Source organism: Hyalella azteca, unplaced genomic scaffold, assembly GCF_000764305.2.
Source record: "Hyalella azteca isolate HAZT.00-mixed unplaced genomic scaffold, Hazt_2.0.2 contig15946, whole genome shotgun sequence".
Lineage (NCBI taxonomy): Eukaryota > Metazoa > Arthropoda > Malacostraca > Amphipoda > Hyalellidae > Hyalella > Hyalella azteca.
Window position 1 is genome coordinate 157,105 of NW_025945775.1, and position 12,870 is coordinate 169,974.

The 12,870-nt window shown below is 37.8% G+C and overlaps 2 protein-coding genes across 6 annotated transcripts in view; one reads left to right on the plus strand and one right to left on the minus strand.

Annotated features, from left to right (window-relative positions):
- Positions 1 to 8,100, plus strand: part of LOC108677156 — a 36,169-nt gene extending 28,069 nt beyond the window's left edge. The window contains exons 3-5 of the mRNA XM_018165320.1: positions 1,720 to 1,797; positions 4,132 to 5,003; positions 5,361 to 8,100. Coding sequence (XP_018020809.1) covers positions 1,720 to 1,797; positions 4,132 to 5,003; positions 5,361 to 6,757 — 2,347 coding nt within the window. The 3' untranslated portion in view covers positions 6,758 to 8,100. The remainder of the gene's footprint in view (positions 1 to 1,719; positions 1,798 to 4,131; positions 5,004 to 5,360) is intronic.
- A 427-nt stretch (positions 8,101 to 8,527) lies between these two features.
- The window catches only part of LOC108677154 (liprin-beta-1), a 64,483-nt gene continuing 60,140 nt past the window's right edge, over positions 8,528 to 12,870 (minus strand). For all 5 annotated transcript variants that reach the window (XM_018165318.2, XM_047884693.1, XM_047884694.1 and 2 more), the window contains 3 exons: positions 12,490 to 12,579; positions 11,745 to 11,900; positions 8,528 to 11,387 (listed from right to left, as the gene is read on the minus strand). In XM_018165318.2, coding sequence (XP_018020807.1) covers positions 11,367 to 11,387; positions 11,745 to 11,900; positions 12,490 to 12,579 — 267 coding nt within the window. In that variant the 3' untranslated portion in view covers positions 8,528 to 11,366. The remainder of the gene's footprint in view (positions 11,388 to 11,744; positions 11,901 to 12,489; positions 12,580 to 12,870) is intronic.

The window sequence follows — 12,870 nt, forward strand, 5'->3', positions numbered from 1 at the left end:
GCCTCAGATAAAGCGGCGTTGAAAGCTAATGGCCCAGCGCACGTTTATGGCCCTGGGTTGTGGGGAGGGAGCTTCTGTGGTTAATTTAAACGCTCCTATTTCAAGCATATTCGGTGCTGTGGGGGTTCGCAGTCCATTTTTAGGCAGTTCTGATGCATTTTATGTCCATATTTTGGTCGGTAAGGCCTACAAAGAGAATTTATGTAAACAATGCGGTCGGTTAAGTTCTCTGCATGAGACTTTACGTGTGATTATCGTGCGGCTAAATTTCAGTTTATGAGGTTTCACTATTCTATTTATCTTCAAACGTTAAAAATCGTCTCTCCATCTCAACAAAAAAAATATTTTTGTTTTGATCCTTTTGACTTAAGAATTCACTCATTGGAAATAAATTAATTTCCACTGCAAATTTTTGTCGAGGTCATTTAGTTCCGTTGGCTCATTCTGGTCCAGTTGTGGCCAGCGATGCTGAGAGCGATACCGTTCCCTTCGCTATGGAAATTCAGGCGCAAAACACAGAAACGGCGACGTTTCGAAATTATTTCCTCGAGCCTTTTCCTGCTTATCTAGAACTCTTATCAACTCTTTTGTTCTCTTGCTCACGTCGGTTTTTTTTTATTTAACGTCTTGCGTACGAAATCGTCGCAGTGTCGTCGTCGTGTAGTCGATCGTTGCTTCAAGTCTTATTCATTTTACAAATACGAAACTTTTTTATATTGGCAACTTAGTTTTTATATTAAAGTTTGTCAACGTTAATAATCCAATGAATTGTTTCATACCGCAATGTAATTCTCGCCCATTCACTGTCTATTTCGCGGCGTTTAGGAATAGTCTAAATTAATTAACTTAATAAATGATTTCGTTATAATTCCTTTGCATAGCATTGCTGAAAAATTAAAAAACTAGCCTCCAAATTTGTTTAAGTCTTATTTCCTTTTATATCTTTCGCAAAAAATTAAGTTAATTTTAAACATTAAATTTTTTATACAAAGATTAATGAACTGTGTGATAATCAAGCTCGCAAACTCGCAATGCGGACACACAATTAATGCATCACTCGTCGCATGAAGTAGTTAAGGCTAATTCGTAATGTGTTTATATATAATCAGTCATCGGCGTAACCATACAAGTTTATCTTGCTATGGGTTCCTTCAGTCAATAAAATGCATTATTCTATATACACGCAAATATAAAATTGTTCAACACTTCTCCAGCTATAGGCCATCTCTGCGTAGCTATTATATATACGAATGATTCGTCTAAGAGGAGAGAGTCTCTCTCCGCTCAGGTTTGTAGCTAATATATAAGGTCTATGGGCGAAACGCGTGTATTTCTGGCGAGGCCTAATTTAGGCTTCAAGCTTTGCTAATCCCCAGCCCTCGTGCCCTTAGAACAACAAACTTGCACCACACGACCCAACTCTTTACGCAGCTGATAAATATCAGCCGGGCACGGGGGAAATATGCCCTACAACTGTAAACAACCACACTGCCGTTACTGTAGATAATTCGCTTGTAGTAGCCGGCTTACTTGCCACGATAACTTCTAATACGAGAAGTAATAGTTCAATGAAAAGAAAAATACTTTCCCGTAGTTCAATGAAAATGACGCTATTTAGACAATGATGACCAAAAACTAACTAACTATTAAAGCGTTAAGTGTACATGACAATTTATTGTATAGTACAAATTATGCCAGCTTAACTAATTCTTCTTGCAGATCGCATCCACTACCGCGACTGCTGGCTGCTAGAGCGATGCTTGAAGCGACGTTAAACGCCGTACTTCTGAATAACAGGTGAATAAAACACACTTTGTAGTAAACCAAAAATATTCTATGAGAAATTTCATAACATTATGTCATAATATCATATAATCACATAATAAGATATGTAAATACTTTTTAGTGCGAATTTCATTTTCTAATATACTATTATCTTGCAAACAACCTTATTCCTTCTCTTAATAAACGCCCAAGATTTGTTTTCACCACTGGTTAAACTTTATTCTGACTCCGTTGAAATTTGTAAGTTACCACGTGCATGGAAATAAACTCAAACTCTAACAAAACTATAACAACCATCATTCCGGAAATTTAAGGCAGAATGAGTTTTCTCGCTAAAAAAATGTTCTATCTTACCGACGTACTTTAATGCTGGATGCTTTTTATCTATATTGTTGTGTCGCTCGATCGTAGTTGCTCGTATTTTAAAATCAACCCGCTGTGCTCCTACAAATTTTAGGAGCTCATGGAGGAAATAGAATCGCTTTAATGAGCGGAAGATAGCGGATAATATATAAATAAAGTTGGGAATATATTTTACTCCTAGAAAAAAGCGTCACGAAATAGTTTTGAATATTAATATTTAATTAAAAATATTCTAAATACCGTAACAAATTTCATATAATTGCTTCTTTAAGTGATTTGAGTTATCGCATCATGTGATAAACCACGATCATGAAAGACAGCGAGCGGAAAATTGGCCGTTCATCTGAAATACCGTGCATTTGGTTGCGGCTTTTGGGTGGCTTTATTAAACTCAGTTCATGTTGCCATCCTACCAGCACTGGATTGCGTGTGCAGCGCGTTACTACATTAATTTTTCCATTTAAAAATGGCATTGCGTCATAATGAACACGTGACTAGCCTTTACTGCGTCTAGTCGCTGCCACGTCAGACGTCAAAAGCTGACGCTGAGTCATGGTCGCAGCGCCTTGCGTTACGTCATGCAGCTCTGTTGCGTCGCGGATCAGGGAGGCGCTTCGTAAGGTGAAAGTTAAATTGAAATTTGGAAACCGTTCATTCTTATTATGTGGTGCAACGGGCCCACGCTGACCTTAAATTTTGTAAACTTCGGTTGTAATTGTCTGTCTCATTATAAAAGCTTGAAAATGAATAATAATTGTTTCTGAAGATTTTGGGAGCACTCGATTTCAGAAGATTTTGGGAGCTTTCGATGGCCAAGTCGTATGCACCAATAGATCGAAACAAGACTTATACTGCTTTAGGTTATTAGGGAACATATTTTATTTAAAAAATAACAAAACTTAGGACTCTTATCATTTTAGTGTTCGTTATCGATATTCACATCAATATTCATGCAAGTTACTGACGAAACTCAAAATTCTCTTTCTATTGTAATTCAGAACAATAACCTTGCTTATGACACAATAAATGGCATGAAGATCAATTCCTTTGAACGAGTGAACACATGGAAGTTTATCATCCTCTTTATAACATATCCTCGTGAGGGAAACAATGGGAAGGCCAATATCCCATGACCGTGAGAAGTTTCGAGACGTGTGTGCCAGACGTGTGACGTGGCAGTGACCTCAACTCGTCGTGTGTTCTCACGTCCCACGTTATTCGAATACGAACCTTAAAATTTCCAACTCTTTTAGAGTGCTTTCATTTTATTTTCACCGACTCCTGCTGGGTTTTCGATAATTTCGGAATAGCTGACGGAAGAAATGTCACATGAATTAGATTTAAAGTTTTCTATTCATATAATAATTAAGGAAGGAGTAGAGAAAGATTTTTTACTTTTAAAATTTCAGCTTCATAAGCGAACTGAATTATATGATTTGTATCATTTTGTCAGTTTTAATTGATCTTCTAAATACATTTATTTTAGATGTACAAACTTTTGCCACATAGAGCAAATGAATGCACAATAATGTTAGAAGAATAATTCCATTAGTACTTAAAAGTTAGTGTTTATAAACGTTAGTATCGCTTGTATTATTATCCTATACCATAAATGGCAACTTACCCCGTAATATTTATATAGAATTGCCTCACGTGACAACATGCAGCCAAATGACCTTTGCTAACGTAAATTCGACGTATTGTGCATCCTGTGCGCACTACATATTCGTTCTCTCGTGAAAACATTTCTAGTCCGGATGCAGTTATAGATATTCTTAAACAGTCAGTTACTAAAAGCGTTCTTTTTCTCACACTTCGTGATGCTTTAAAAGCGGTCGGATCCGCTTGCCCATGATAAGAATCGTATTCGTTCACAGATATTTCCTGCTTATATAATCATTTTTATTTGTTTCTCATTAAGATATTGTGCTCTGGAGTCGAGTTTGAACCGCGTTTCAGTCACATAAGTTTCTTTTATTCCAGGCTCATCGCGAATCTCGGAATGAAGTCATTGATGAAGTCATCCAATATTCAGCGTCCCGGAGTTGACGGGAGTCGAAGTGATTACTTGTTGTCCAAGATAAGTTCATCCGATAGCAAGAGGGATGCAAAGCAACACTCAGGGCAGATCTCAAATACAGTATACCGTGGATCCCCTGAGGAGGAGGTGAATCTCGATCAAAGTTGTGCCAAGACTTGCGACTCCAACGCCATGGTTGACGAATTTGCGGGAAACTTGCATAGGGAAGATAAATATAATTCACTGGCTTCAGGAAGCGAGCTTAACAAGCGAGATATGAGTTTGAGAGGTAATCGAATTTCAACGGTCAATGAGGATGAAAGAGTCAAGAGTTATAAAGAAAACACAGAGGAAAATATTCCCTGGCCTTCGATTTCCGAGTCAAGGAAAGAAGTGTTCGATGCTTTCGCCTTGCATCGCAAGGTTGAAGAGGAACCAGAAATAAATGAAGCGAGAATAGTAAAGCATAACGCCCAAACCAGTTCAGTTGATGAATTGCTAGCCGAATTTATGGAATACTGCAATGAAAATGGAGTGGACATCGAACACGAAACAAAAGAAAACCAACGTCAAAAGAATTTGTCTTCTGTCCCCACCAGAGATCTCAACCCACAACATAAACATGTTTATCTCCACCCTACGGATTGCAACGACGTTTCTCGTAACGCTCACCAGCTGGCTCAAAAATCTACTTTATTAGAGCACGGACTTCCCGTTGACAATTTGAACAGGAGCAACGTTCCATCGGAAGAAATCTACATCAGCAGCTGCGGCAGCGACGACAGTGGAAGAGGAGACAGCGAGGGTTCGAGCCCATCTCCCGAGGACATGTCAGGTGAGGGGTGCACACAAATGTTATCCTGGGGAAATATTCTGTAGCTATGATCTTTATTCCGGAACAACACATAAAAAATGTAGCAACCATAGTTACATTTAGGCACTTTTCCCAGTAGCTTAGTGGGCTGAGGACAACCTGAGGCAAACAATTTTTTTTCTTAAATGTGATTTATTATTTTCACATCAAATATTGAATTTCATGAAAAATTTGTCTTGCATAGCAATATGATTTATGAATAACAGTTAAGTACTAAGCAGCTCATTTCTTTTTTATCTGGTACATTAGAACATACGCATCAAAATAATGCTACTTGCATCGGCTGTATTGGTATTGATTTTCTATATTCATATGCAGGTACCTCGGATGACAGTCTTTGGACTTCAGAAGACCTTGCAGTCCACTCAGACCTGCTTCACATTCGGGATAAGCGCTTCCAAAATCAGTGTAGTCTGAGTCAACATGTCAATTTGTCGGAAAATTTTGCACCTGCGGTGAATGATGCGAACTGTGCAGTGAAGCACGGAAAGAATGAGCCGTACAGTTCTATTAGTCCAGCAAAAAATTACTACATGGTCCCACAGGAGACATATGCTCGTTTTACCTCCCACAAAAATCAAGAATATTACAGAGAAATTTCGGATCGTAAATATAACACTGATTCTGTCCATAATTATATGCCCACGACAATAGACGGTCTCAACAGAAATATTACCGACGATTCCGTAATTTATCAGACTGTAGCATCTTGCATGGCAGACAATTCAAATCGCTGCAATATTTCAAATAAGAACCGACCATCAACGTCAACAGGAAAAGATTTGAAATTTGAGCACACTGGAGCGCATGATGGCTCGAATTCAAACTTGAAATCAAATGGTTTGTTCGAAACAAGCGAAACTGATTTGCAGGTAATTGACCTCGATGATGATGTCTCAAATTTAGATTTTATTGGTCAAAAAACTGACCATAAATCCAGTGACCTCACGTGCGAGCGCAAGCAAAAATCGTTCCTGGGTCGACGATGTCGTTCGTTCAACACCTTCAAAAATTTTCTGAGTCACACAGCTTCACAGCTGAAGAGGAATGGCGGAGGACGTTCAAGTTTTTCGCTGCCTAGAGGGCCGTCGAAACTTCAAGATGGTTTAAACGTTACCCAAGAACTTACTCATGAAGCTCCCAAATCCATTGTTAAGCAGACAGTCTGCCATTTCAACGAAGAGAAGAAAAAGAAGCGCATCCGCTTTAAAGATACAGTCGACATTTTTCCAGCCAAAGGGGAACCCGCAGCTGTCCAATCAACTTTTGAGAACACATTCCAGGGTGAGGGTAACTCGCATATTTCAATCGATAAAAACAGTCCATGCTTTAGCTCCTGCACTAACGGGCAACAAGAAAATTTGCAGAGTTTAGCTCATTTGGAGAAGCAGGAACGTTTATCTTCAGATTTTGAGGAAGGATCAGAAATTCCGACTAACTTCGAAACAATATTGAGCCCTATCGGACAAGTAAACTGGAATATAATGTCCGCAAAGAACGACCTTTGTTCACAAATACAGACTGTGCCGAATTCACATTCAATGGAAAAATTATCCGGTATCTCAGGACCTTCAAGTACATCAGATCCTGTACCAATGACCATAGCGCATACATCGCGTGATGCCATCTCCGAGAGCCAGGATTTGCTTGACGCTCTGGAGAAAGATATGGAATTGATGCTGCTAACTTTGACGGAAGATGAGAAAAATTTGTGAAAAACATATCTTGGGAATCTATTTAATTTGTATAGCAATGTAAAAACTTGGAAATATTTCGTCATCTATTCAATAGGTTAAACTACAGCATATAAATTCATAACCTGAATAACAATGAAACTCGCATTCCCCGCGCATTTTGCACCGCATTTACTTTGTTTTTGCTGTGTTAGACAATTTTCTGTATTTATTTTTTAATTTCTCAAAAGTTCTTACACATGTACATCATTTAAAAATATGTATAAGAAATCGCCTGTATAAGAAATCGCCCACATCCCGTAGTGAACTAGAGGACGTACGTACTACTGACTGCATTTATAATTAATTTTTCCAGAGTTCTGTGTTTGCAGATAATGCAGAGTACGCATGCAGATAAGCTCAGTTTATGTAGACATACACGGTCTCCTCTCATATATGTAGACGAGTACCTCTCTTCAATAAGCCGAATTAAATGTGCAAGCAGAGTATTGCTCCTCAAGCGTTCCAGCCATCACTATAAATATTGTATTAGATTCACTTTAAAACAAATTCGTAAACGGATCTAATCACTAATATATTTTCCAAGCTGCATGCCAAAATCTTATCTTTTTGCAGGATTTCCATACCCCAGCATTTTTGAAGTATCGGGATTTTCAGAAATAAGTCTGAAAGACTCCCTAGGGTCACAAATGTCAATGAAGAAGTGAGCTAAGTTGATCTCGCGGAAGCATAGGCGGGTCTGAGCGTGGTTCTTACACCGTCTTTTTTGGTTAACAACTGCAAGCCGAGACTGGAAAACGTCAAACTATCATCGCATGTAGAAAAGAGACGAGCGTGAGACTCGCTCGTCTCGCGAGGACTGAGAGATGATAGTAAGACTCGCTCGTCTCCCAACAACTGTGAGACGAGCGTGAGACTCGGATGACCAATCAAATTCTTGTATACTGGATATACAAGTAATTTTGACGGTCATTATAAGAATATAACAGAAATAATTATCTTTACTGTTATTTTGTTCATAAAAAACTGACCTGAACTTTGTAATGAATTATCAAAGCTTCTTTAATTGAGTCAGCCTCAAAATCTCTCATAATTTTATATTTAAAAACCTACAAGATATTTGCATTGTTCAATAATTCATATGGAATAAATTCAATCGTCACTAAACTTCCAACGAAACATTTGTGTATGCATGGTGTTAACATAAGAAATTGTAAATAAAATTGTACATTTCACTTAATGTGAAGTGATTAGTTCTTCCAACACTGTCATCTGTTTTGCTGTGAAAAATTAGGACAGCTAAGTAAAGCTGTAAGTGGATGTTATGATATACACATGTTCATGAAATATATATTACATGTTTATTTGACTTTTTTCTAGAAAACCTTCGAAGTTTATGAGTATTGAAACTGCTCCAAGGGGATACATTAAGGCTTCAGTCCTTATGACTCAAGCATCTTTTTTAATTTATTGTAATTAATATTTGAATTATAATTATTTCATTTATACTGTACTGTTTGTGTTGACCTCAAGTAACGCACTGCCATTGTACTTCATCTCTTCCGATAGCGCATTTCTGGCATTGTCTTTTGTAAAGAACCTAACATGGATACTTAATTTTGCACCTGAATTTGAAATCATTGTTACGAGGCTGAAGTTTACGAGGCTGAATTTCAATGCAAATTTCATTTCATGCTGAATTTCAATGCGAATCATTGCTCAAAAACGTACTCAACTTAATCAATGGCTAAAAATTCTGAATTAAGTATGGATAAAATAAAGCAAATAAGAAACGTAGATTAACAACTTTAGTCACACAATATAAAATTACAAGTTAGCTCAGTTTTAGGCGATGAAACTATATATAGCGCGAATACAAGTTAAACTAGACGGCCCAAGAAACTTCGTGCAGACAAGAACGAAGTTTGGTCAGCAACAGACATGAAAATAATTCCTGCAGAAACAACCTCCGTTGATCATTTTCTCTCGCGATGAAAAATCTTCTATGCAATTTTCTGAAGAGAGATCTTCCTTTAAGTTGCGTTCCGTCCAACAAGAATATCAGACAACGTTCCAGAATTTAAAAAATAATAATAAATACGAAACATTCCTCAATTCAATAAAAAACTCGCATTCAATAGAAATACAAGCAAATAAGTACAGATTTCTTCAACTAAAAAAACGCGCGCATTGGTACATGATTCATCATATAAAAACGAGGAATTCAGTATACATTATACAATATTCAACATCTCAAACGCATCAAATTTTGAAAGCAAGACGAACTTTTAAATATTTTTTTAGGCCCATTTATATTTAGTGCACTAGAGATCACGATAAGCTTCCTCATCATTCAGACTCGAATGCGTTTCGTCACTATCATTCATTTCAGAAGATTTCCTAAATTATAAATTTAAGGACAATTGTTACTCATGTCTCGACTTCTAAACAATATAAAGTAGAAATAGAATAAAAATGCTCATGAAGATGATTAGTTAAAAAAGATTTCGGTAGCGATCAAATTAGCAGACAAAGGAAACCGAAAATTCGCATTTCGTGTTTTCTTGATAAAACTTCAACAATTCCGTGTTAATTTATTCCTCGTATCCTCAAGTGGATGTTCAGAAAAAAGGTTATTTGTAAATTAACGTCTCAAATATTGAAGCGCTGACCACGTAAAGTTCTGAAGCTTTTCGCTTCATGGCGGCGCAATAAGACTTCAAGAGGCTACGAGCATCGTATAGTTTAGTCTACACTATTATATAAAGCCTCGTTGCGTCAAATAATCTACCAACGCATGTAACAATAGAAATAAATTATTTTGGCTTGGGTCCGCTTGAAATTTTTAAATATGAATAATCTTAGGTATTAGTTATAATAATAAACCGTAACAGATATAGATAAAACCGTGAAGATCACGTCTGGTCGTACAAAATATACCCGAAGTGGAAAGTTTCTTAGCTTGACTGTAGCCGCGCTGTTGTACAGTAATCAGAACGCGGCCCCGATAACGTGCTTAATTTCTTTCATTGCGGAAGAATTCACTGAGTTTTATCCCGTAATTTGCAAGGCAAACGTTATAAGGAATAGCAGAGAGCAGACATTGTCGCGTGCTTACAGAAGCCAATAACAAAGTGAATGGAAACATCGAGATTTCGTACTATGAGAGTTGTCACTTCTTGTTCCAGTTCACATAGCTTGCGAACATGGAACAAGAATGCGCAATAGATCCATTAATACACCTCAGCATACAGTGATCTTTTACAAGAAAAAAATACGCACCTACAACCAAATTAAAAGTAACGTATATAAAGCTGCCTTTCAAATTATTAAAATAACATACATAATAATATACCGAGTTTCTTTCCCGCATTTTTCCCCCAATTTCAAACGACATTCGAACCCAGACGAGAATTATTCTAGCACAAATTAATCTCCGTTAAGCTGCACGTGACGCCATCATCGGAAGACTAGCTATCCTCCAAACTAAAAACACTCTAAGTCACACAACCAAATTAAAAATGTTATAAATCCCATAATTATTTATACCTTTTTCGCTATAAATTTAACAGGAAATAAACATTACCATTTAAATGCCGATGGACAGCACAAGCAGACCACAAAAAAAGGAAAAATGTGACTAAAACATTATGTGTGCAGCGGACAAGAATGGCTTTCCTTCATGTTAGTTTTGTCTTACATTATTTCACATAGGATTTTAAACCAACTTAGTTGCCAACAATTAAATCAAAGCAAAAGTTAGCCGTTAATTCTATCCAAAAAGTCACCGTTTTTTATTGTTTTATGCAGAAATAGTTTAATTACAAGCATAATGTATAAGATTAGACGAGCTAGAAACGGAACATTCCAACATGATCGCCTGTTACGTGGAAGAAAAAACAACAATTTAAATAGATTAAAAATATTTTTTAGAGATTAGAACATCGCAATAATTCATAAGAGAAGAAAGATTTTTCTGGCACAGACTAGGCGAATTGAACACTGAAACAAAGCCAATGGAAACTTGTGGCAAAAACATTGCATGTCGATTTAAAATAATTCGCACAAGCTTAACACCGTCTCTTGTAAGTTAGAGGAATCTATTAAAAGAAGGTCATACACTTCGCAACATTTAGTTCTCACTAATACTTCACATGTACTCGTTTCAAAGCTGCCAATGCATTGAAAGAATAGTTTTGTGGGGCGACGACGAGCCAGCGTTGTCTTCATAAAAAATTACGATCGAGTTATTAAAAAACTTCAACACGGAACTGCCAGGCAAGCCACGACCGCACCATCGGTCCTTGTCGCTACCATAGACTTACATAGCGACGGTCAGCTCAAGATTTTGTCTCTGCTGCCGGGTTCTTCCTATGCTATGTGGGTTACATGTACATAGATACAATAGATTCACAAGGAAGTACAATAGATTCATGTGTAGATACAGAAAAGCTACGTGAAGATACAAAAGAGATACGTGAGGATCCAGTTGAGATAGACAGCAGGACACACGTTTGCTGCCGACGAACAAGGCATCAGCGTTCGTTGGTCAGGACAGCCACCAGCAGCAGCAGCAGCTCGCGGTGTCGTGAGAGAGCGATGGCGGGAATGAACGGCAGGGAGGTTAGCATTACCGAGTTTCCGGAGAATTCTGGAAAAAATACATGATTAGAATTTCCTGTGAAAACAACAAATGAATCAAGTTGAAATGATGAATAATCAAACAAGAACATTGACTAAACTGAATAATTAAAATAGGTCTTACGTAGGAAAAAGGGAAGCTTCAATACGAAATTGACTTAACATATAATTTCTAGAGCAATCAGAAATATAATAATAGCAAATAAATGGTTTGAGCGTCATGGGTGAATGATACGAGAATTAATAAATAATTAAATTATTTATAATTAAACAATGTAAAATACATATATGTCTAATTAAATTTAAATTAGTAAAACACAGGCAAAATATAAGAATTATTAATAAGAAACACAAGACGCCAGCGTACTGCAAGTTGTGAGGCGGCGCTGAGGGCAGCCCGAGGGCGGCGCTCCTCGAGGGGGCAGAGAAGGTCATCGAACTCGAGAGCAGGTCTTCCTTTGCCGCCGTTCCTGCTACTGCTGCTGCTGCGCCGCTTCAGGGAGAACTGAGACCGCTTGCTCGGCTGCAACAAAAATAATGTAAATTTGTATATTTCTATGATGGTCGACCAGAAAGGATCTAATCTCTTTGTACGTGGATCTACTCTCTTTGTGCGTGGATCTACTCTCTTTGTGCGTGGATCTACTCTCTTTGTGCGTGGATCTACTCTCTTTGTGCGTGGATCTACTCTCTTTGTGCGTGGATCTTCTCTCTTTGTGCGTGGATCTACTCTCTTTGTGCGTGGATCTACTCTCTTTGTACGTGGATCTACTCTCTTTGAGCGTGGATCTACTCTCTTTGTGCGTGGATCTACTCTCTTTGTGCGTGGATCTACTCTCTTTGTGCGTGGATCTACTCTCTTTGTACGTGGATCTACTCTCTTTGTACGTGGATCTACTCTCCCTGAGTGCCAGTTTCTTGCCACTAGAGGGACAGCGCACTCAAGCATTAAAGACGTTCCGTATTTAGAAAACTCAAGACATGCGTGGACAAATTCATTGCATTGACAACCTGAATTAGGAGGTGATATGCGAGTTTAATCTAAATTCATGATCAAAATTGAGATATTGACACAGAGGATGTGTTTTAATCTGAAATCATCGCCGCCTCACCTTGACTTTAGTGGCGGTGGTGAGGGGCGAGAAGCCTGGCGCGTTCTCAACCTCGCGCTTCTCGTGCACCACGTCGCGCCCCACAAGCTCCTGTCAACATAATTACGTTTTTTAGGAAAATTAATTACATTAGGAAACATAATTAATTACATAATACTTACAACATAATTACGTTTTTTTTAGGAAAACTACGTTTTTGGAACACGCTGAGATTGCTCCCGTCATTACATTTGCTCCCGCTAAAATTTATCGATGCAGTTCAATCGCTTGTGTATCGATTGAACGCAATCGCGTTCAATCGCTTGTAAACAACCAACATCATTACCATTATTGTGAGGATGGCTTGATTATGAATTAGCTTCCTCCTACCTTATTTTGCTT